Here is a 24649-nt window from a genome sequence, read left to right as displayed (position 1 = left end):
TCACCACAAGAAGGGTGAGAGTACAGGACAAGAAGATACTTTGAGAAAGGGAGAGACCTCATTTGCATAACTTTTATTACAGTGTATTATAATTGTTCTATTTTATTATTAGCTACTGTTAGTCTCTTACTGTGCCTAATTATAAATTAAACTTTATCATATATGTATGTAAAGGAAAAAGCATGGTACATAGAGGGTTTAGTACTATTCACAGTTTCAGGCACCCACTGGAGGTTTTAGAACATATCCTTTGGGGTGGGTGGGGGGGGGGGTGGAGATGCCTACTATAGTGGAATCTTTCTCTTTTATTCTGTTAATATCATAAATTACATTTATTGATTTTCAAACATTAAACTTAAGTTCTAGGCTAAAATCTGGCTTGTGATGTATTATCCTTTGTACACAATGTCAAATTTGGTTTAATATTTTCAATTATTGAAATTTTCATCTGTGTTCTTGAGTAAGACTAACATACACGTTTCTTTTCTCATCATTTCCTTGTCTGATTTGGCAGAAAGATTATGCTGACCTCATAAAATCAGTTGGGAAACCTTTATTCTCTTGTATTCTCTGGAATGTTTTTGTAAACAGCATTATAGGCTGCTTAAATGTTTGGTAGAACTTGATAGTGAAGCTTTCTAGAAATGGAGTTTTCCTTGTGAGACAGCTATGGATTATGGATTCAGTTTACTTAATTTTAGGACCTTTTATGCTTTCTCTTTATTCTGGTGTCAGCTTGGTAAGTTATGCCTTAATGGGAATTTTTAAAAATTAATTTTTAATCCCAGTGTAGTTAACATAGTAACTCTGGTAACTTACCATCAGTTTGTTCTCTATAGTTAGGAGTCTGTTTCTTGTCTCTCTCTCTCTCTCTCTGTCTTTTTTCCTTTCCTTGTTTGTTTTGTTTCTTAAATTCTACATATGAGCGAAATCATATGGTATTTGTCTTTCTCTGACTTCGCTTAGCATTATACTCTCTAGCTGCATCCATGTTGTTGCAAATGGCAGGATTTCATTCTTTTTCAGTGGCTGAATGATATTCCATTGTGTGTGTATACACATACACACACACATATTACTTCTCTATCCATTCATCTATTGATGGACACTTGGGCTGCTTCCATAATTTGGCTGTTGTAAATAATGCTGCAATAAACATAGGGGTGCATATATCCTTTTGAATTAGTGTTTTTGTATTCTTTGGATAAATACCCAGTAATGGTGGAATAGTTCTATTTTTAAATTTTTGAGGAACCTCCATGTTGTCTTCAACAGTGGCTGTACCAGTTTGCTTTCCCACCAACAGTGCAAGAGGGTTTACCTTTCTCACCACATCCTCCCCAACACTTGTTTCTTGTGTTGTTGATTTTAGCCATCCTGACAGGTGTGACTGATACTTCATGGTGGTTTCGATTTGCATTTCCCTGAGGATGAGGGATGTTGAGCATCTTTTCATGTGTCTGTTGGTCAGCTGAATGTCCTCTTTGGAGAAATAATGGAAATTTTAAAACTTTATCTACGGGTGCCTGGGTGGCACAGTCAATTATGTGTCTGACTTGGTTTAGGGCTCAGGTCATGATCTCAGGGTTGTGACATAGAGCCCCACGTTGGGCTCCACACTCAGTGTGGAGTCTGCTTGAGATTCTCTCTCTACCCCTCCCGTCTCTCATTCTCTCTCTGTCCTCTCTCTTCAGGATCAGGGCCTGGACCCAAGGCAGCGCTAAACCACTGAGCCACCGGGACTGCCCTGTCCTCTTTCAAAATAAATAAATCTTTAAAAAGAAAAGTTTATCTAAATCTCCAAACTTACTGTCATTATGTTATTGGTAATCTCTTATTATACAAGTTAAATATCCCCTGTTACATTCCTTAAATTGTTTTCTCTTTCATTTTTTACTTGATAGTCTTTCTGGTGGTTTATCAATTTTATTGTCTTTGCAAAGAACCAAATTTTAGCTTTTTGATCTTCTCTGTTGTAATTTGTTTTCTGCTTCATTGATTTTTGCTTTTATCTTTCTCATTCACTTCTTTATTCTTTGTTTTTAATTTGTTCTTTTTATACTTTTTTAAGATGAATGCTTAGCTCTTTGCTTTTCAGCCTTTCCCCTCTGACATGTCCATTTTAATGTCACAAATTCATTGCGAGTATCACTATGGCTGCATGCTGCAAGTTCTCATCAGTATTTTCATTATCATTCATGTCACAGTATTTTCCAGTTTCTCTTTGTGGTTTCATCTCTGATCCATGTCAGTATAATTTTTTAATTCTCATTATGAGTTGAATCATTTGAAAGTTGTTGAGAGGTTTTTTTTTTTTTTGTGACTCATCATGTTTGTTTTTTATATGGTATATATGACCTGCAAAGAATGTGTGGTCCACAGCTTTGGAATAGTGTGTTCTACGTGTGTCAATTTAATCAAGTTTCTTGGATGCTTTGTTCAAATTCTCTTTACTTTATTGATTTTATTTATGTTGCTTACTGAAGGAAGTGTGTTAATAATTTCCCACCATGATCATACATTCGTCTTTGTAGTTCTGTAAGTTTTTACTTTGTATATTTTTAGGCTATTATTTGATGTAAACAAATTCAGAATTGTATCTGCCTGGAAAATTGAACTTTTTATTATGAAAGGTCCCTCTTGGTTTCTAGCAGTGTTTTTTTGCCTTGATGTATACTTACTATTAATATAGCTATACAAGATTTCTTTTTAAAAAAGATTTTATTTATTTATTTATTCATGACACACAGAGAGAGGTAGAGACATAGGCAGAGGGAGAAGCAGACTCCCTGCAGAGAGCCTGATATGGGACTTGGTTCCTGGACCAGGACCACGCCCTGAGCCGAAAGCAGACGCTCAACCACTAAGCTACCCAAGCATCCCTATACAAGATTTCTTTTGATTAGTTTTTGCACAGTATATCTTCCCTTAGCCTTTCTTTCAAGCTTTGAGCATCTTTGTATTTAGATATGTATTTTATAAGTAGTAAATAGTTAGATTTTACTTTTGCACCTTTGTCAAAGATCACGTCTATATGTATATGTAGGTCTGTTTCTGGACCCTGTCCCATTGATCCGTTTGTCTATCTGTATGCCAGTAACACACAGTTTGGATTCCTGTAGGTTGCTTGTTTAAGCCCTCTAGTTTTGTTTATCAGGGATATTGGTAATTTTCTTATAATGTCTTCTCTAGTTTTGGAATAAGAGTAATGCTGGCATCATAGAAAGAGTTGGAAAGTAAACAACTTCTCTTCAATTTTCGGGAAAACTTTGTGTGGAAATAGAATTATCTCTTCCTTAAATATTTGGTAGGATTGGCCAGTTCTCCTCATACCAGTTTTTGCTGGTAGTTCCAATTGAAATTAAACATTTACAGGGCTTTTACTTAATTTTCTCAATTTTCTGTTCGTATTCTTTTTTCTCTAATGCTGAGAATCTTGACTTTCAATGGCTTTAGCATAATTACTATGTGCTTTATCTATGTGTCTTTATTTCAGAATAACAATGCTGGTGTTAAAATTTCTTTAAAATTAATTTTATTTATTCTTCCCCATATTTATTATGCAAAATAACATATCTACGCACATCTTTCTGTTCCTGGATTTTTTGACTTAACAGTATATCTTGGAGATTGCTCCTTAGCAGCATAAGGAGATCTTTTTCATTTCCTTATGTAACAGTCTAGTACTTCATTGTATGGATGTACTTTCCTGTATTTACAGTCTTTTATTGATGGTATAAAAAGACATTTTCCGTATTACAGACCACAGCACTGTGGCATTGGCCTGTAAAACTTCTTAACCTAATTGTAACAGCTTTTTTATTAAAATAATTTTCATTTCTACATCACTACAAATATTCATTTTATAATATGCAAGGTTTCACTGTGTCATATGCTGGGGGCCAAAGGGGTTTTTCATTAGGAAGTTAAAGTTCGGGAATCCCTGGGTGGCTCAGCGGTTTAGTCCCTGCCTTTGGCCCACGGCGTGATCCTGGAGTCCCAGGATCAAGTCCCACATCGGGCTCCCAGCATGGAACCTGCTTCTCCCTCACCCTGTGTCTCTGCCTCTCTCTCTCTCTCTCTCTCTCTCTCCCTCCCTCCCTCCCTCCCTCCCTCCCCCTCTCTCTCCCTCCCTCCCTCCCTCCCTCCCCCTCTCTCTCCATCTCTCATGAATAAATAAATAAAATCTTTAAAAAAAAAAAGGAAGTTAAAGTTCCTTTAACTTTACTTTTTATTCTTTCTTTTGTGCTAGTTTTTTGAAAAGTAGGGTAAGGCAAAGCCTTCATGGCCTTTGCCTTACAGCAAGTGCCTCTGTTTCTCTTAAAAGACTTCTCTACTTGCTTCTGGAAGCACTCTTACCCCTCACTTTGTAGCACCAATTTAATCTCATTAATTCCTTGCTCAGGTGATAGAACCCACTAGTCTTACAACTCCTCAAAGACGTGTTTTCTCATTATAATGTATCAGGGAGAAGAGGGTATGTAGTGCTATATCTACTAGTCTTCTGTTTCAAGAAGTTCCAGCTGCTAAACCAAATAGATTAGTGTCTATATTAAGATATCTTAATATTATTTCAGATTTCTGTGATTTGGTGAATAAAATACTCTCCTTGGCCTCATATGTAACCAATGGTTCCCCTTTATATTAAACAAATATAAGCAAAAAAGGGGAACCTTTTTTGTCTCTTCAGGGACTTTAGTAGTCAAGCACTATTCCTCCTTTATAAATCTTCTTTGGAGTTTATCAAAGTGTTATGTGATCTTAATTACATAGCCTTTTCTCTCAACCTCCTTCTGAGAACCCATGTGCATACTTAGCCCCTAATACATCAGTTTAGCTCTCCCTAATTGTTTATCCTAGAGAAAACAAAATACATCTTGACTTACCAAATACTGTAAGTACTTTTCCCTCTTCCTGAGTAGTGCAGAGAGACCTCAGAATACTTAGAATCCTTAACCTCCTCGTCAGTCTCCTACCCTAGCTTATATGCTGTTGATGTCATCATGTATTTTAGTTTGTGTTGAACTCCCACGAGGCATAACTGTCATTGTTTTGTATAGTCAGTATTCACTTAGATTTTTAAAAACTCCTTTATTGAGGTAGAATTGACATCCAGTAAACGGTACATATTTAAAAGGTACAGATTGATAAATTTGACGTCAGAATACACCCATGAAGCTGTCAGCACACATGTGTATGTTTCTACCATAGACTCTCTTAGAAAATGAAGGTGGGGAGGTGAAGAAGATGAAGGTGGTCAGCAGAGCCTTATTGTGGTTTTATAGGTTTGGTTTGGTTTTGTAGCCACTAGAAATGGGAGGTGGGGGAAGAGAATTTTCTTGGTTTCTTGTGCCAACACTTTAGAATTCTGCCCTCATTTACAACTCAGTTAAGAAAACAACCTGCTACCTGTTTTAGGTCACTTCAGTGCCCTCTCAGGCCTCCTTCAGTTTAAAACTTCAGTGTATCTTTTATTATTTTCATCTATGTGAGTAGCATGGCCTTTGAGCTTTTCTAGTGCCTACAAGATGCTGATTTCTTGTTATTTGCCACCTCTTGGAAATAACAGCTGAAATATTTAAAGGCTTTTCTATTCTGATTAAGTCTGTATCTTAGTAATTGTGATTTCTACAAATGAGATCAGCATACAGTTTGATTTAGATTCTTATTTTGAGAACATACACGCTAATTTCAAGGATTTGTGTGTGTGTTCTTTTTAAAATCTACACTGCCTGAGAATATACCCATAGGTCATAAGGGACTTTTTTTTTTTTTTAAGTGTATACTGCTGACTTTTGGGCTTTATTGTATTAGCTTACACAAAATTTGTATATTTGGGATTATGAATTATTTCTACCAGCCAAAGAATCTAATATTTTTAGCCTTTGAGCATAGTTTTAAATTTAATTTTCTTTTATTAAATGCTCTAAGAGATTCTCACAAGTATAGAGTGAGTTGAACTATTTTTTTTTTGAGTTGAACTATTTTTAAAATGGGAATTTTGCACATTCTAATTATTTTCTGGCATATATATATAATAATATTTACAAACACTAAACTTACTGAGTCATGCATTTGTGTTATCTCATTTAGTCCTTAAAACAACCCTGTGTGGTTATCCTTTACATAACAGATGAGAACCTAACAGAGTTGATACAACTTACAAGTTCACATAGCAAGTAAATAGCAAATTTGATATTTAAACCAGGCAATATATATGTCCAAAGCCTGGCCTCTTAATCAGTATAAACTTAATATAAACTTGTCACGATTAATTTTTTTTCTAACACTGATATGAGCCAAAATATTCTCTCTAAATAATTGTAAGAATTTTGACTGTTGGGCTAATGTGCTCACTCAGAGCAAGTACGAGAGTGAAGTTAATTTTGTTTTTTATTCTTTTAGCTGATATAGCCCAGAGGTACAGGATAAGCAAATACCCAACCCTCAAATTATTTCGTAATGGGATGATGATGAAGAGAGAATATAGGGGCCAGCGCTCAGTGAAAGCTCTTGCAGATTACATCAGGCAACAGAAAAGCGACCCTGTTCAAGAACTTCATGACTTAGCAGAAATCACCACTCTTGATGTAAGTTGTTAAGTTTTACTGGATCCAATGAACATTGCCTGTTTAATATAAACAAAGTCTTATGTGATCTAATAATCTGGACATTTTCTTAGAGTTCATTGCAGTGGATCTGACATCTACATACTTAGAGAGTTAAATTTTTCTTGAATTAATTCTCCAGGGAAATGCTCATGTTTTATTGAGTCTTTGGATAAAATATGTAGCATACAGTAGAGCTGCACTGATTTAAATTGATTAAGGGCAAAAGAGTAGCCTGAGTTGTGAAGACAGAAGTTAATGTCAGGCATCTGCCACAAGGGTCTCCATATTTGCCTTAGTGGAGACCCTCAGGATATCTGCTCTAATTACTTCCATATCAGCTCTTTGTATAACTTCTAGTGTCTTCTAAAATAGCCCTCCTTAATAAAAACCCTTTCCGTTGTATACTAAGTAGTTTTTTTTTTTTTTGTTTTTTGTTTTTTTTTTTTAAAGGTATTGAGTTTGGGCTGTAGGTTGTCATTTCAAGTTTGAGATTTGACTTTTATCCTGCTCACCAGCTATGAAGTTAGCCTTTCATGGATGCTGTCAGAAGGCATAAGGCTCCTGGGTCAGAGATAAAAGACTTTGTTGCTCATATCCTAGCAAACAACGAGACCACGTTAGCGTTTGTCACCCTCCCCCCGCCCCAAGTCCTCTGGAGGTGGATGCCTGTATACTCTGGAGGTTCTGTCGAGGGACAACTGTGGCCTCAGAGAAGTCCTGTTTCTGAGCCAGCGGTATGCCTGTGCTTCAGCCCAGGTGGAGATTACATCACACTGCCGTGTGGCTTGCTACAAGCACAACCCTGAGGAATGGCCTGGATCATGAGTGGTCAAGGGCTTGGTTTTGGCTATACCTAACTGTGTAGGAATGTGTGAGAGACCCAGGAAGGAGTCTCTACCAAAGGTCGTACGTTATGAATCCATGTATAGTTTTAAGAATAGTCACCTTACTTAGGAATTCATCACCTTATTGAGTAACAGATTATCACTGATTAGTTAAAATGCTAGAAGGAAATGTTTATGATTACATTAGATGGGAGGTAAGATTATTTTCAATCTAATGCAGTCTTTTGGACTAGGTGTTAAAATCCAAATATGCTTTTATAGTGCTTCCCCATTTGTAGATAGTTGAACCAGTTGGGTGAATGAGATAACATGTTTTGCATGTCTGTATATGTTTGTAAAATAATTACATACTTTATTTTACAGCGCAGCAAAAGAAATATCATTGGATATTTTGAGCAAAAGGACTCAGAAAACTATAGAGTTTTTGAAAGAGTAGCAAATATTTTGCATGATGATTGTGCCTTCCTTTCTGCATTTGGGTAAGTATCCTAATTGAGAGTGTGTTAGTGGGTCGGCTTGACTGCCATGTTACGTTCTTGTTAGGTGTGGTCATTTTCTGAAATTGATCTCTCCAGAAATGATCTCAGTTCCTTAAAGTCACTAACCAGCCTTCTTTACACATATTTCTGACCTCTTTTTAAGAGTTTAAAAGTCTGTTAATTCTTCTTTTGGTACTATCTCTTATTTCAGAATATGGGTAAGTGAAAAAGAATGGACAAGTTAACAACCACTTCTCATGCTTTTATTCAGTTCATTTACTAACACTATTCTGTGTTCACACGAAGTGCTAATGTGTGGGTTTCCAAACTGAAACAACTCCTGGTCTTTCTCATGAAGCAGCATGGGCTTAGTTGTCTTGATTAATCTCTGGCTCTCCACCACCTTTTCTTCTGTCTTCCCTGACCCAGAGAAACAGAACTCTTTTCCACGGCTAGCATCTTTTCTTGTGTCTTTATTACCATCCTTCCAGGATCCTCTGTGGCATTCACCAATCAATTGTCCTCACTTCCCTGTGTTTTCACCCTGACCCTTTTCATGACCTACTTTTCCTTTGCCAAAAACATGATTCTCTCTTTCCTGACCTTTCTGTTCTGTCTCTTGAGCTAAAATCTTGTCCTTTTCTTTTCATTTCTAATTTTTTCAAAGATTATTTATGCTTGGCCACCCTGAATTTCTTAAACTCTAACCAGTGAAAAATCCGTACCCTTTTATCCAACTTTTGCCTTCATTACTCTCGTGAGACTTCTCTCTGCACAGTCCCAAAGTACTTCTTAATTACCAAGTCCAGTGACCTTTCTTCATTCTCTAATGCTCTTCAGTTTCTCTAAAGGCTGGGACAGTCAACTACCTTGTCCTTTTCTGCTGTGTCTATACTTAGGCTACCTTGAATCCCCCTGGTTTGCTTCTTATTTTTCTGACTTCTCTGACTTTCTTCCTGTCTTTCTCTTTCCCTCTCAAAATGGAATCGTTCTATGGTTCTTTCCCTTTCTTTACACTGGGGGTTTTCTCCACCATCCTTTGACTTGATGCAGTATTATTTCTCTCTTTTCTTGGGCCTGTAACTGTTAGACTCCATTTTAGTGATGATCTTGAGTAGAGCCTGGGTTTCTGGCACAGTATGTCCTTTTCCATTGTGTGACCTTTGTCCTTATTTTAATGCTTCTGTAGATTTTGTGGATGTGTTTTATTGGAAACATTATCAGTGATATTGGGAGATCAGTGTCGGAGTAAATAAGCGAAGACTGTCTCCCCTGACCCCCCCATGCTCTCTGCATGACTGCGTGACTGCTCTCGGGCCACAAGCCACATGCTTGCTCCTCACACACTGCAGGCACTTCTGCCACGGCCCATGCCCTTATTGTTCTCGGGTTCTGAAGTGCATCTCCTTGGTATTGCCTCCTTGGGAAGAGCTTTCCTGATGACTTTTTATAAAATAGCATTGCCATCATCCCACTTGCCATTCTTTAGCCATTTAGTTTTCTTCAGAGCACTTTTTTTTTTTTTTTTTTTGGGTTTTGATCACCCAAATAAATAAATATATCTGTTTGCTTGTCTTTCTTTCCACCAAAATGTCAGCTTTGTGAGAACACAGATGCTGTCAGTTTTGTTCACTGCTGTGTACTTAGTGCTAAGGCCATACCTGGTACGAAGGAAGCACCTAGTGAATAGTTAGTGAGTGAACGAATGGATGGATGGAGCATGTTCTCCCTTTTCGTTCCACTGGCATCAGTCAGTCTCAGCATCCCTTGTACCTCCATCCTGTACAACTCTAGTCAGAAACTGGAGATAAATCAGTGTTCAATTAATCCAAATATAATTTAAAAAGAGAAAAAAGTTACCTATTTGACTTAGAATTTGTTGTAGAATCCACTCACCAAACATTTGTCAGACATCTATTATGTGCCAGATACTGTACTAGGGCATAGGAAATAACAGTGAACAAATAGAACAAAATAATTGGTTATTGTAGAATTATATTCTAATGATATAGGTTATTTCAGCTCATCCACTTTTTCTTTCTTTCTTTTTTTTTTTTAACAAGTCCAGTTTTAAAAAATAAAAAGTAGAGAATCTGTGATTATGTTTAGAAGCAAGTAATGTGTTTTTGTGATTGATCTATGTGACCACATCAATGACCTTGATCCCCAGTTACTGGAAACAGTCGGGGTCAAAAATAGCCTTTTGGTGCTCAAACTGCCAACCCAAACTTATAAAACATTGAGTCACAAAAACAGCTAACTAAAATTTTCCCTTAAAAAAATCTGCCTCATATTAAAGTTTCCCTTCAAATACATGCTTTTGTTGGTATTGGATAGTCTATATGAGTAGGAAAGATGATGGACAAGCATGTTATTTCAAATCATTGCAATACATACATTGCAAAACAGCCAGCTCTGTTTCATTCAAGTATATCACTGCTATTATTAGTCTAAAAGGTATTACTACTTCTTCTCTCTTCCTATTAGAGCTGTTTCAAAACCAGAAAGATACAGTGGAGACAACATAATCTACAAACCACCGGGGGTAAGTTGCTATTTCATAGTGTATATAATTTTAAATATAATTTAAATACATGTATAGTATAATCTGTGGTTTTATACTTGTTAATTCACAGAATCATAGAATTTTAGTACAGAAAGGAATTTTAAGTCATCGTCTTGTACTAATTCAAACCTTTCAAGGTAAAGATGGGGACACATAGGCCTAAAATCACATAGGAATTTAGTGGTCAAGCTGGGACTAGAGATCTCCTGATCCCCAGGCCTTACCCACCTCTCTGTTTTGCGTTCATTATGTGACCTAAATTCCAAAAAAGGCTTCAGTGTTTTGTGATCATCACTCCTGCCTGGGTCAGACTAGCCAGGCTTCCAAGGTCTCTGGTGTATAAATTAACCTGATACTTGCCAGACAATAGGGAGCAACTAAGTTGCTTTTAACCCTTGGCTAAGAAGTTAAGTGTATCTGAACTTAGAAGTAGTTGCTCTGACCCAGATGATGGTAGCCACAACCAAAAGGCAGAAATCACAATATTTGTCATCTCAGTTGACCTACTGCTCTGTCATTGCAGTTTTTCACAATTCCAAATAGAAGTGTATTGATATTTTTTTGATTCATAGTTTTCATTTTAATGTTGTTTGCAGTGTCTTGGTACGCTGAAGTTTTTAATTTTTATGTAGTCTTGTGAGTGAATTTTTTGCTTAGACTGCTCATTTCCTATTCTGAGTTCAGATAGGTATTTGCCTATTTTCTGCAAGTGCATTTCATTAATAGGTTCATAGTGTGACTGTCTCTAGATTACCAAATCCAGTACAGTTGGTTGTTAAGTGCACGGACTCTGGAATGAGACTCCGCGTTAATGTCAAAACTGCCACCTTCCTAGGTGTGTGACTCAGGAAAGCCTCTAAGCTTCTTTATCCTTCAGTTTGTTCATTAATAAAAATAGCTGTGATTATAAGAGTCCTTGTCTTATGGGGATGTTTCAAGGATTCAATGAGTGAACATATATAAGATGGTTACAACAAACAGTGCTTGGACACGGTAAGTTTACTCAGTTAATAGTAGCTATTATTTTTGTCCTCATTTTAAGCACTTCCTAAATACTGATTTTGAGTAAATGTAGAAAGAGATACTGTAGGTAATATTAGAGATAGCAATGCTTTGGATTTATATAGTATCTTGTATGTCTCAAAGCCTTTTTCCTGGAAGTTTCCAAACTTTCTTCCAACATTTTCAACTCTAAGGGATAGCTAAAATAATTAATCTGGATCATTCTTTTTCACAATGCCTGCCTGCCATTGGTGAAGATACTGATAAACAATTAATTGACTCAGATCTGAGGAAAAGCAGAAGGCTTAGACATCACAGGTTGGATACAGAATTGTATGGCTCTCTTTCTTGGAAGTTCCATGTTTTTTGTCTTTTGGGGTTTTTGTTTTTTTGTTTTTGTTTTTGTATACTCTGTAGATTTTCTGGGTTCATAGATGGCTTTGAGAATGCATTTTTGCTAGCACAAGTTAGATTTGTTGTTTAATTTTTTCCCTCTGCTTTTGTAACAGCATTCTGCTCCAGATATGGTATACCTGGGATCTATGACAAATTTCGATGGGACTTACAATTGGATTCAAGATAAATGTGTTCCTCTTGTTCGAGAAATAACATTTGAAAATGGAGAGGTATGGCTTTCTGACATGTGTTATCTTTAATTCAGATTTCTGAAAAAGCAAGCTTCCTCCAGCCATGTTACTATTTTACTACACTTTTACCAGCTGTACGAATCACACAGTGAACAGAACTTGTCATAGCCATTTCCATAATGGAGGCCACTGGCTCTTTGCCTTTGCTGTCCCAGAACGCCTCTGTTGCACTTCTTGCAGTAGCCTTGAAGATGAGTTTGACCATGCTTCTCAGGTGATGCTGATACTATCTAGTGGTTAAGGGGGCGCCCTGTAGAAGCAGTGCTCTGCAGATTTTAGTTATAATTAATTATATACAGTGAATAATCTTTTGCCAGGAAAAGGTTTTTCTAATTCCTATCTTCAGAGAATGAAATTGTGTTCTCTTTCATTATAATAATGAAAGCAGTATCAGATATTACCATGTAATTGACCTCAGTGATCCCATGCTCCTGAAATGCAGTCCATCCAAACTCTTACCCCTCCCACAAAAACAAAACACCAAGAGTCTGATATTGGAGGAACAAGTACCAAGGGCTGTGTCTATGAGGTACATAAGAGAGTGATGTATTACACGTTAAAGAATTGCAGGTGTGTAGTTCAGACTTTAAGTATGTAGTTCCAATTATCACATACCTGTATAGCCACCACCTACTTGGTCAGGGGTGGACAGTCCTGTGAAGGGTCAGGTGCTACTTTAGGCTCTGTGATTTGTTTGGTGTCTTGTCCTGAGTACTATGGCTCTGCACTTGTGCAACACCTAGACCAGTGCGGTTATGCTCCAGTAAAGCCTGCTCACTTGCACACTCTCCTGGTTTGTCAGATGAACATCCTGCTCCTTTCCTCGTTCTCTGGGCTTTGGGTATGTTTAGCTGAATACATTTGTTGATTACATTAGCTTATTTAGTCCTCAGAGGCTTAGAAAGATTTAGGAACTTATCACCAATTATTTACCTTCCTTGGCAGTTCATGTTCATTTTTTTTCCCCAAAAACGCATTCTTTTCTTTATTTTGTAATAAAATCTGATTAATTTTATTTGTAATTTGTAATTAATTTTTAAAATTATGGTATAACTAACATAGCATTATATTAGTTTTAGGTGTACAGTATAGTGATTGAATAATTCCATACGTCACCAAGGGCTCATCATGACAAGTGTACTCCCTAGTCTCCATCTCTTTTTTGTTTTTTTTTAATTTTTAAAAATTTTTTATTTTTATTTATTTATGATAGTCACACACACAGAGAGGGAGAGAGAGAGGCAGAGACACAGGCAGAGGGAGAAGCAGGCTCCATGCACCGGGAGCCCGACGTTGGATTCGATCCCGGGTCTCCAGGATTGCGCCCTGGGCCAAAGGCAGGCGCTAAACCGCTGCGCCACCCAGGGATCCCTCTATCTCTTGTTTCACCCATTACCCACCCCCTTTCTTTTGCTAACCATCAGTGTGTCCTCTATAGTTAGGAGTCTGTTTCTTGATTTGTCTATTTTTTCCTTTGCTCATTTGTTTTGTTTGTAAATTCCACATATGAATGAAATCATATGGTATTTGTCTTTCTCTGACTGACTTATTTCATGTAGCCTTACACCCTCTAGATCCATCCATGTTGTTACAGATGGCAAGATGTTATTCTTTTTATGGCTGAGCAGTACTCCATTATGTGTACGTGTGTGTGTGTGTGTGTGTGTATATGGACCACCTCTTCTTTCTCTGTTTACCTGTAGATGGACACTTGGGTTGCTTCCATAGTCTGGCTATTGTAAGTAGCTGCAGTAAATATAGGGTGTATATATCTTTTCAAATTAGTGTTTTTGTTTTCTCTGGGTAAATACCCAGTAGTGGAATTATTGGATCATATGGCTATTCTATTTTTAATTTTTAAAGAATATCCATACTGTTTTTACGTTGGCAGTTCTTACAGGAATCGTTTCTAAAACAGAGTTGAAAGGTATAGACCTGGAAAATCTTAAACAATTAAGAATGGTTCCCCTGCCTACCCCCATAGTAGTCACATTTAAAATTCTTTAGATTTTTATTTCATGTTGTAACCCAAAATCATTTAAACTACCAGGAAAGGTTTGTTAACCTCTAATGTTGATTGTCTTGATAACCCTCTCCTGAATCTTTTAATACTGATTTCATAAAGAATATGTTGGTGTGGACACAGGTAAACATGAAAGCCCAGGCAGCATAAACTACCAGCTACTATATTAATGTATATAAGTTGGTACAGCAGGCTAATTGACATGGATGTATTCAAACTACTCATCTCTTCATTACTTCTCTCTTAAAATAGAGGAGAGAATTCATTTCTACCTTGGGTGGAAATGGGTAGGAATCAGGGATGACTTCCTAGAAGAGGCGTTTGGATCCTATAAAAAAAGGACAAAGAAGAAGTGGAAGTACTCATGGAAATAGGGAAGTAAGAGGAGGGGCTTGTGCCTTAATGTTGAATGTTGAAGGCACTGGTTGGGCTGCGAAATGAAGATCCCCCCCGCCCCACCACCGAAATGGAGATATTGAGCAGGAAGTTGGGAATCCAGACTTAGATTGAGGACTGGAACTGGGCTTGGATATAGAGAAGGAACCAGTTAGTAGTGCTGGAGATTGCTGGACTCTAGTTGAAGTTGCCAGGCTAGAGCAGATGAGTCCAAAGACAGAACCATGGGAGTGGAAGCAATGAATGTGTTGGGAAAAGAAAAAAATTGTGAGCTGAAGAGATCAAAAGAAAGGAGGAAGAAATTGTAAGTTCGCTTGCTAAAAGATCAGTGTGATGCTGGGGCTGCGGGGGAAGAGAGACAGAGAGCAATTGCTCACAAGTGAGTACGGGTTTTCTTCTTGAAGTGATGCAAACATTCTGGAATTGGATAGTGTTGATGTTTGAAAACCTTGTGACTGTAATAAAACCCGCCAAATTGTATTAAAAATGATGAATTTTATGGTATGTGAGTTATATTTCAATTGAAAAAGGTAAATGTGACAAGAAGCTTAATAATTTATTCTGTATATGAGTGTAACAGGCTGCAACACGGAGACGGAAACCATTAAGCAAATTCATGTCCTAGAAGAAGATAAGTTCTAGTTTCAGTTTTTTTAGCATAAAGGATGTTTGTGTTTTTTGCTGCTACAATTCTTAAATTACAGAGAGACACGCAAAAGGATAGTTGATGGAAATAATTTTATTATAATAATTTTATTATGAAGCCCTTTCTGGGCTCTTTCTTATGAGTCAGAACTTAGCATTTGTCAGATAATAAATAAGTTGGCTATCTATATACATCATGTTTCTCTTGATTTTCTCCAGTAACAATAATACAAGTTTTTAAGGCATTCAATAATTTTTGAGGTGCTTTCGTGTCCATACCTTGTATAGACATATACACATATATAGTAGCAGGTCCTTGTTAATAATTTAACGTCAATGCATTGTGTATAGGTAAAATCTTGTGGGGTTTTTGTCTTTTGTTCTGAATCAAACACTTTGCAGCTTTAAGTAGTTGTCATGTAAATGGAGTGGTTTTTGTAATAAACTTTAGAGGAATCATGTTTCCCAGTCAGTTAGATTTATTTGTTGCTGCTGCAGTCACTCAGTTTTTCAGTGTTATTTGTGAAGAATGAAAATACTAATCATGTTTATCCCACCCCAAAATCAGCATCTTGATCAAGAACCAGCATAGTTCCTCCTTTGGTCAGTTTTTAAATGTCATGGTTTCATCTAGAAGGAGCTGATAGACCAGCCCAAGTGGTTACTTTAAGACAGATCAGTTCCAGCAGTAGAGTAGGACATGTGGATCCTCTGAGTACCTCGGTACTTCAGGTAGATGGCTTGGGTTCCTTCTTCCATTAAGGCTAATGTTTGGACCTTTTTTTCTGGCATGTTGCAGTCATTATGCATGTGACATGGGTTGGGGTCAGATTGTTCATACCAAGAACAATGGCAAGGCCTGATAATTCTTATTGAATACTTTTGCATACAGGAATTGACAGAAGAAGGACTGCCTTTTCTCATACTCTTCCACATGAAAGAAGATACGGAAAGTTTAGAAATATTCCAGAATGAAGTAGCCCGACAATTAATAAGTGAAAAAGGTAGACAGATGAAGGTGTTTATTTTCAGCCTTTCTTCTGTCCCTCCCCTCCCCCATTACATTCATATCAATGTAAACATATTTGGGTTAAAAAATTTTATAAGTAATGTTAACTCTACTCAACCCCTGAATGTACACATCAACATGGGGGTGGGAGGCATTAGTAGAGATAATATGAAGCACTGGGTTTTTAAAAAACAAACAAACTATTAATAGCTCCTGAAATCAAATAGCATGGAAAGGAGGGGGGTCATGAGTGGACAATGTTAGTTTTTCCTTCCAGCACTTTTGATACTTGAGCAGTCCCTTTCTAATGATGGATCGTCCCAGAGATATCACCAAACGAACTCACACAGTCTAACATTTACTTCTAAATGAAAGAATGTTGAGTAGTTCTCTGTGGAGTTCTCTAGACTGTCAGAAAGGAATTTGAGTTTTCACCCACTTTTCCTCTGTAGTTAGAGAAGCAAGTCAAACAAAATAAAGTGAGGGCATTGTATAGAGCAATGCTTTTTTTTTTTTTTTTTCTTTAATCACTGAATAAGTATTTTGGGGTTGAATTATATTAAATGTCAACCAGTAGGAACTGGAAGGAGCTCTGTGAAGATGGTCCCTTGAGAACAGCTCATATGTCAGTTTCATGAACTGCTCACAACTGAGACCTGGATAGGTAATTGCCCATTTAAAGAAAACTAAAAAAATTCACTATAGCATTTGAATTCAGGTTGAGTTCATATAATTTCTAAGGAAATTATACTCTGCCCTAAGTACTGAAATTCTACCTCTTTTAAATGTTATAATATTTAGGTTGTAGTTTTTGTGACCTATATTACTCTAAAGCATGTTGGTTTTTAAAATTAATTAAATTAGTATGTCACTTTTCATGAACTTATAATCCTATGAGACTATAGTCAAGAAAATTCTAATCTACCTCTCCAAATTCTATTTCCTGTAAAGGTACAATAAACTTTTTACATGCTGACTGTGACAAATTTAGACATCCTCTTCTGCACATACAGAAAACTCCAGCAGATTGTCCTGTCATAGCTATTGACAGCTTTAGGCATATGTATGTTTTTGGAGACTTCAGGGATGTATTGTAAGTATTCTTTTTTTTTTTCCTTCTTTTTTACTTACTGATATGTGTCTCAAAAATGAACTTAAAACCATTGTTTGAATGTTTTAAATAGTCCTGTGTTAAACTAGTAATAGTTTGTTATTTGGATGGATAAGGTTTTATTTTTCACTCTAAAGTGTGGTATAATTGAGTGTGAGAATTATAATATATTCCTATAGAAATGCCAGCATTAAGTGATCCTAATGCTTTGGAGTAAACCGCTAAAAGAAAATTTTGCCCTTCCAGAAATTAGTTCTGAAATTTGGTGTTTGTCCGCATGTCAGGGAAAGTAGGTTATAGTCCTATATCAGATTAAAGGTTACTGGTAATATTGCTGCTCATTTGTGGGATTTAAGAGCCAGAAGATGGCCATGACTACGGGTTTCTGTGGGTATACAGCTACAGACCTTTCCAAGAACAGGTAAGTGTTCTGATTCCATTCTCAATTATCCATTCTCAGCTCTTCTTTGTATTAATGAATATGTAACCCTTGTAACTGCAACAGATATTAGATTTTTATCAGCTGAAATGTTAAATTTGGTGGTTAAAAATGGAGATGTTTCTTCATGTATGAAAATTTTAAGCAACAAGATTAATTCAAATTAGACCTTTTCTTTTAAATTTATATAAGTACCCTGTTTTATGTCCACAGATTAAATTGCACAGAGGATGATTTGAAATCCTATGGCAGAATGAGTTACCTCACTCACTATTCAGTATTTCATTATAGAGATGTAGTTGTTTGATAGAAGATTCTCAGTCTTACCGTATAGCAGACCTACATTTGAGTCCTACCTTGGTCAAGTCACTTAGCTTCTCTATTATTGTTTCTTTACACTTAAAATATGGTTGGTAGTACAACTTACCTGATGGGATTATTATGAAAATTAATGAGAGAGGAAGGTTGTGTCATGACCCATACAGTAGTAAAAAATTGTTTGTTTTACTTTGCCTATACTCAGAATAATACCGTTTGGCCTATTAATTCATTAAATATTTGTGCAGGTCTTCTGTAAATTTTTATTGTAAAATAAATACACATAACATAAAATTTACCATTTTAACCATTTTAAAGAGTAAAATTTGGTGGTATAAATTATGTTCATAATATTATACAATCATCACTAGTACTAGTTCCAGAACTTTTTCATTATCTTAAATAGAAATCCCATAACCCATTAAACAGTCACTTTGTATTCCACCTTCCTACAGTCCATGGCAGCCACTAATCCACTTTCTATTCTTGTGGATTTGTCTGTAATGGATATTTCATATAAGTGGCATCATATAATTTGTGATTCTTTGTGTCTGGCTTCTTTAACTTAGCATAACTTTTTCAAAGTTCATCAATATTTAGCAAATACCGGAGGTTCATTCCTTTTTATTGGTAAATAATACTTTGTTAAATAGGAATACCACATTTCTTCTATTTGTCAGTTAGTAAATTAAAAATTTTTTTGTTTAAATTCAATTAATTAACATATATTATTAGTTTCAGAGGTAGAGGTCATTACATCATGTGCCATCCTTAATGTTCATCACCCAGTTACCCCGTTCCCCAGCCTCCTCTGCTCCAGCGACCCTGTTTGTGTCCTATGATTAAGAGATTCTTGTGGATTCGTCTCCCTCTCTGATTTCATCTTGTTTTATTTTTTCCCTCTCTTCCCCTAGGATCCTGTTTTGTTTCTTAAATTCCACATATGGGTGAGATCCAGGTCTTCTGTATGACAGTCATTGTATAACATAAACCAAGTCATATAAACCAGTGGTTTAAAGTTTACTAAGATTGAGTCCTTGCCATCAACAAACTCACAACCAAGTACGAAAAGGGGACAAATAGAGTAACAGGCAGTTGTATTTTATTATATGAGAAGGGCTCTAACAGAGCTCAACAGGGAGATACTTGATCCAAGCTCTGGGGATGTAAATGCCTAATGTGGGTCCTAAAGTTCTGTACAGGTTCATCATGGATGGAGAAGGAGACAGGGCTTGGAGAAGGGGGATGTTGGCAGAAACAAGTAGGAGTTGGTGGCTGAATATGCATGGACGGGAGGGGGGGTACTGAGTGATGAGGCTATGAGAAGCAAGCAGTAGCTAGCTCATGAAAGCCCTGTGATGTGTAGGGAAGTTTGACATTATCCTGAAAACCCTGTAGAGTCAGTGAAAGGTTTGAATCCGGAGGTTATTTTAAAAAATCACTCAGGTTGTAAACTGGAGAATAGAGGAGAGGGAATGAAAACAGAATCGAGGAGACTGATGAGTAATCCAAACAAGAGCTGATGCTAGATAACAAGGCGATGATTCTTGAATAAACAAATTACCTAAATAAATTCTGGCAGTAGCACTAAAGCTAGAGAGAAGCAGGAATCTTGAGATACTTTGTAGGTGGAATAGGAGGACTTGGTATCTTAATAAATGGGAGAAGAGAGCTATGAGTGATGGCCAGGAATCTGACTGGCACAGCTAAGTGGGTTAGCCATTAACTGAGCTAGAGAACTCAGTAGAGGAGCAGCTTTGTGGGAAAGGTAATGAGTTTTCTTTCTTGGCATATTGAATTTGAGGTGCCTGTGGGCCACAAAGGAGGAGTTTCTAGCAGGGAGTTTACATGCTCCAGGATTCAACAAGGAGATAAGGGCGTGGGGTCTTGAACACATAAGGATGTAGCTGTAGTTACTGAAACAGATGAGATTACTTAGCACAAAGCTGAGCATGGAACCCTGATGAATACCCATATTTAAAGGGAAGACAGAAGATGGAAATATGTAAAAGACTAAGGAGGAGAAGGTATCAAAGAAATGAAAGAAAACCAGAAAAGAGTAATATGGTAATTGAGGAAGGAGCACTTTTAGCAGGAAGGAATGCTTAATCAGGAGGATGAAGGATTAGATTTGCCTCCCAAAAAAGGCTGTATTGCAGTGAATCAGAGTACTATTTGATGAGGAAATGAAAATTTGACAATTAAAATTGTCGCAAGAAGCTAACCTCTAAAGGGAAAGAAAAATAGGGGGATAGCTCGAGAGAGAGAGACATAGGATGATGGGAGGTTTTCACTTTTCTTTTTTTACCCCCTTGGGGTCCAGGAAACTAACCATGATAAAATGCTTGTGGGAAAGAATCAGATGGATTGAATGAAGAGTTATTGAAAAGATAGAAAAAAGAGGGGCTAATTGATCAAGCAGAGCTGTAAGGGGCACAGAGGGAATGAAATGCAAAGGAAAGAACCTTCTTTCTTTCCCATGAGAAAAAGAGGAAAGGAAAGGTGCATTTCTTTGGGGGTATTTGGGGATTCTGGTGTTAGTGACAGCGGCAGAAGACTGCAGAGGTTCCTGTCCAGCTCGTTTTTAACTGTGGCTAAGGAAACAAGATCTTTTACTGAGAGTGACAAGGCAAGAGGATAATGAGAGGCAAGACCATGCTGGATTTTACGAGGAAGAGTACTTATACCCAGAAATCCACCTGAAAGGTCTGGATCTTCCTAGCATCCTGGTGGGACTCCTACAGTCCCCTTAGCAAGCCTGTGAGCATTGACTCTTGGGCTAGATGGAAATGTCTGGTTGGGTGTCTTCTTCTCATTTCTTAGGCTTGCTTCCTGAAGCTATAAGCTCAGGCTGAAAGAATGAGCTTTTTAAGAAAGGGTAATTCTAGTGTCTGGGCTCTCTGCAGGTGCTTCCAGGCAGAGAGACTGTGCTTGGCATTAAAAATGCTACCTTATGCATGGATTGTTTATATGAAGTTGTTATCAGCACATTTCCCTACCTCTCATAGTGGATAAATCTCTGGTTGTTTACCTCTTTGCTTTCATTGCAGACTTCTAGCCCCAGTTATAAAGTCTCATATTAGTGGAAGTCAACAGGATACTGACTTTACTACCAGTCAGCAACCAGACCTTGCCCAACTTTGGCTTTTGTTCCTAGGAACCCTGTGTAACACCTCAAGGGACATCTGTGAGGATTTCCATCTTGGCTTTGTTTTCTTCTCCAGTTTCTTCTCCAGTTCTTCTCCAGTGCTACTTTGGCACTTCTAATTCCATCTTGGTGTCTTTTGGTCAGAGAACCCAAGTAGGTGTATTCTTTATCTGACCCAGTCCCCCTATTCTCCAACTATAGTTTACTGGACCAAGAGGTGGGCACGTGGCCAAGAAAAACTCGTATGTCAGCTGGTAGCATTCTACTTATGCCCTGGTATAAAAAGAAACTGTGCCAGTAAGATTCTCAAAAGAAATCTGGAAATGAGAAGTAGTTCTCTCTCATCCTGCAAGTGTTTAATCCTGTGAGTAGGGAGGGAGATAGAAGTGACTATACTTGAAGCTCTTCGAAACAAATTACTTAATTTCTCCCTTAGGTGCCTGATTTTCCCTCCTAGGCACTGTTCACTCTAATATTTTTTTAATTGTAAGGAGGCACATGCTGCGTGAGCTACAAACTGAGCCTATGTGAATAGATGTTGTTGTTAAAAATCAAATAAAATATGTAGCAAAGTGAATCTGACACATTTAATAGCTTGCATAATTGTTATTGTGCTGCATGGTAATTAAAGCTTAAATGATAACCAGTTTCCATAAATTACTGTAATTACTCTTATTTTAGTAACTCAGCATTTCTGGGGTCAGTTGGAGGAAGTGTGGTTGTGATAAGGAGCAAGAAAGCAGATTTATGGCACACAGGGCCCTCCCATGGCAGGTAGGCATGGGGTTGAGGGAGGGGGATGTGCTACCAGTGTTCTGTTCCCCTCTCCCTTATTTCAGAGAAACCTGAGCCTTAGGGAGGTAACATAACCATCAAGGCCACACAGCTAACTAGCGGGAGGCCTGGGATTTGTGTCCCAGCATACTGAATCCAGGGTCCCAAGCTCTGATGTATCATGTCAAAGCAGTTACATTTCAGTGCATACGAAAAGTGGTGTGTGAATGTGAAAGATGTTTGAAGAAATAGTACTTGTACCTGAAACTAAATCTTGGATCTGTGAATCTTCGGTTGTTTGCCCTGTAGATGGACCAGATTGATTCCTTGCCAAATGTAAAGGGAAAGGTTTTACAGGTAGAGGAAAAGGAATGGAGGGTAATTTAGGGAGCTAAGAGCACCTAAGGGCAGGTCTAGGAAACGGTCCCAGGAGAAGAAACTAGATCATGGGGTGTGGTAGAAGGCTGTTGAAGGACTTTCAGGAGAAACTCCCCTTCTAAAAAATTGTGACCAGCAAATACCTTCCCATCTGCACCTTTGGTAAAATTTACATAGATACTACCTACCGCTGGAGCCCCGGTGATGGGAAAAAGCAGAACAGGCTTCAGGTCATTCCTGGGAAAATGGAACAGGCTCCATAATGCCGCCTCCCCTAGCTCTGGGATCTAGGTCATTTATCCCAGGTCACGAAATCACTGAAAATTATCATAGTTCCTTAAACTACTTGGTCTGGGAAACTTGGAAGCAGTTGATTGGCTGCATTAGTGGCAGGGTGAGGGGCGGCTGTGGTGAGATGAGAGGGGCAGGGCAAAACTAAAGATGGGGGTGCGTATCTCACAAATTCATCTGCTATGACAAATTAGCCTGCCTTCTTGAATTTGGAGGGAGCAAAACAGGAATTGGGCGGAACGATGAACACTTGGAGAGATAGGTAAAAGAAAACCTTTTTTTCTTTTTTTTTTGAAGATTTTATTGATTTATTCATGAGAGAGAGAGAGAGAGAGAGAGAAACAGGCAGAGGGAGAAGCAGGCTTCATGCAGGGAGCCCGACGTAGGACTCATCCCAGGACCCCGGGATCACGCCCTGAGCTGAAGGCAGACGCTCAACTGCTGAGCCACCCAGGTGTCCCTTAGAAGAAAACTTTTAAACCAGGTCACCATTAGGTCTCTTTTAACTCTGAAAATTTAGTTTTGTTCTTCAGGATCTAGAGGTTCCTTTCCCCTTCCCACCCCATGAGGCTTTTTTTAAGTGGAAAAAACAGGTACTGAAGAGAGCTTCTTAAAAGGCAAATTTTATTTAGTTTTTATTATCTCTTGCTATACCAACTGCTTTATGACAGCATTAGATGTTCAGTAAATGTTTTGATTAATTTGCTGTTAGTTTAATCTGCTTATTTTATGTTTAAGTATTTGACTACTTGGATATATATCTGCACATCTGGAATACGTCCTAGTATTTATCAGCTGGCCATTCTCCCGGTTTTCCTCCTCTCCTCTTCACCTCTGTAGTTGTGATTTCTCTGAATGTGTCTCTCCTGTCAGCCACTGGGCAGTATATACAGTGAGCTGGGTCCCTAAACACCATTTTTACTCTCATGTGATATGCTTATCATAAAACTTACATTCATTACCTTCTTATAAGTACTGTTTATAAGTCGTTACACTACATTTTACCTTATTTGGCCCTGCCAGCAAAATAGACATGAAACTCTGACAGAGGCAGACCCTGTAGCAGCTCCACTTTATACGTTATGTGTATTCTCAGTTTCTGGAAGAAGAATATAAAATGGGTATTATTTCTACTTTTACAATGAAGGACTTAAGCTCAGAGATTTAGTAACTTTACTAAAGCCAAGTCAGTAAAGAGGCAAATATAGCTCACAATTAGGTGCTCAGACTCTAGATCCAGACTGCTTAGATTCTAATCCCAATCTCTTACCAGTCTTACCAGTCTAACTGCCAGTCTAGTTATTATCACTCTGGGCGATTTCTTAGTACCTCTATACCTTAGTTTCCACATCTATAGAATGGGAATACTAATAGTATCTACTTCATAAGGCTGTTGTGGTCATTAAATGAATGTGTAGATCTGTAGCTCTTAGTGTCTGATACATGGTTAAGTATTGTGATAAGGCTCTATTGCCTGTATTACAGGAAATAATCAGATTTAAATCCAAGTCATTAGACTATAAAAACAATACAATTAAGTAAGCAGGCATCGTTTTCATTTTATACATCAGAAAGCTGATGCTCAAAGAGGTTAGGTAATTTAAGTGGCAAAATACTGTTATACAATACATTAAATGTAAATACATTACATTAAATGAGTTTGTACTACATTGTTATATAAGTTAAGTTAAAAAGTCGAGTAAACAATATTAGGAAATTGAATCCAGGGACGCCTGGGTGGCTCAGTGGTTAAGCATCTGCCTTCGGCTCAGGTTGTGATCCCAGGGTCCTGGGGTTGAGTCCCACACTGGGCTCCCTGCATGGAGCCTGCTTCTCCCTCTGCCTGTCTCTAACTCTCTCTCTCTGTTTCTCATGAATAAATAAATAAAATCTTCAAAAAAAAAAAAAAAAAAAGGAAATTGAATCCAGCAATATAGAAAAAACAATGTAAAATTAAGTGAGCTTTA

The 24649-nt window shown here is 37.5% G+C and overlaps 1 protein-coding gene across 4 annotated transcripts in view; it reads left to right on the top strand.

Moving 5' to 3' along the window:
• The window catches only part of ERP44 (endoplasmic reticulum protein 44), a 92974-nt gene that overhangs the window by 57109 nt on the left and 11216 nt on the right, over window positions 1–24649 (top strand). For all 4 annotated transcript variants that reach the window (XM_077912694.1, XM_077912695.1, XM_077912697.1 and 1 more), the window contains exons 5-10: window positions 6406–6590; window positions 7820–7935; window positions 10423–10480; window positions 12013–12129; window positions 16107–16218; window positions 17175–17316. In XM_077912694.1, the coding sequence (XP_077768820.1) occupies window positions 6406–6590; window positions 7820–7935; window positions 10423–10480; window positions 12013–12129; window positions 16107–16218; window positions 17175–17316 (730 nt within the window). The remainder of the gene's footprint in view (window positions 1–6405; window positions 6591–7819; window positions 7936–10422; window positions 10481–12012; window positions 12130–16106; window positions 16219–17174; window positions 17317–24649) is intronic.

Source organism: Canis aureus, chromosome 10 (genome assembly GCF_053574225.1).
Source record: "Canis aureus isolate CA01 chromosome 10, VMU_Caureus_v.1.0, whole genome shotgun sequence".
Lineage (NCBI taxonomy): Eukaryota > Metazoa > Chordata > Mammalia > Carnivora > Canidae > Canis > Canis aureus.
The sequence above is the reverse complement of the archived record's forward strand: the minus strand, read 5'-3'. Positions and strand labels throughout refer to the sequence as shown.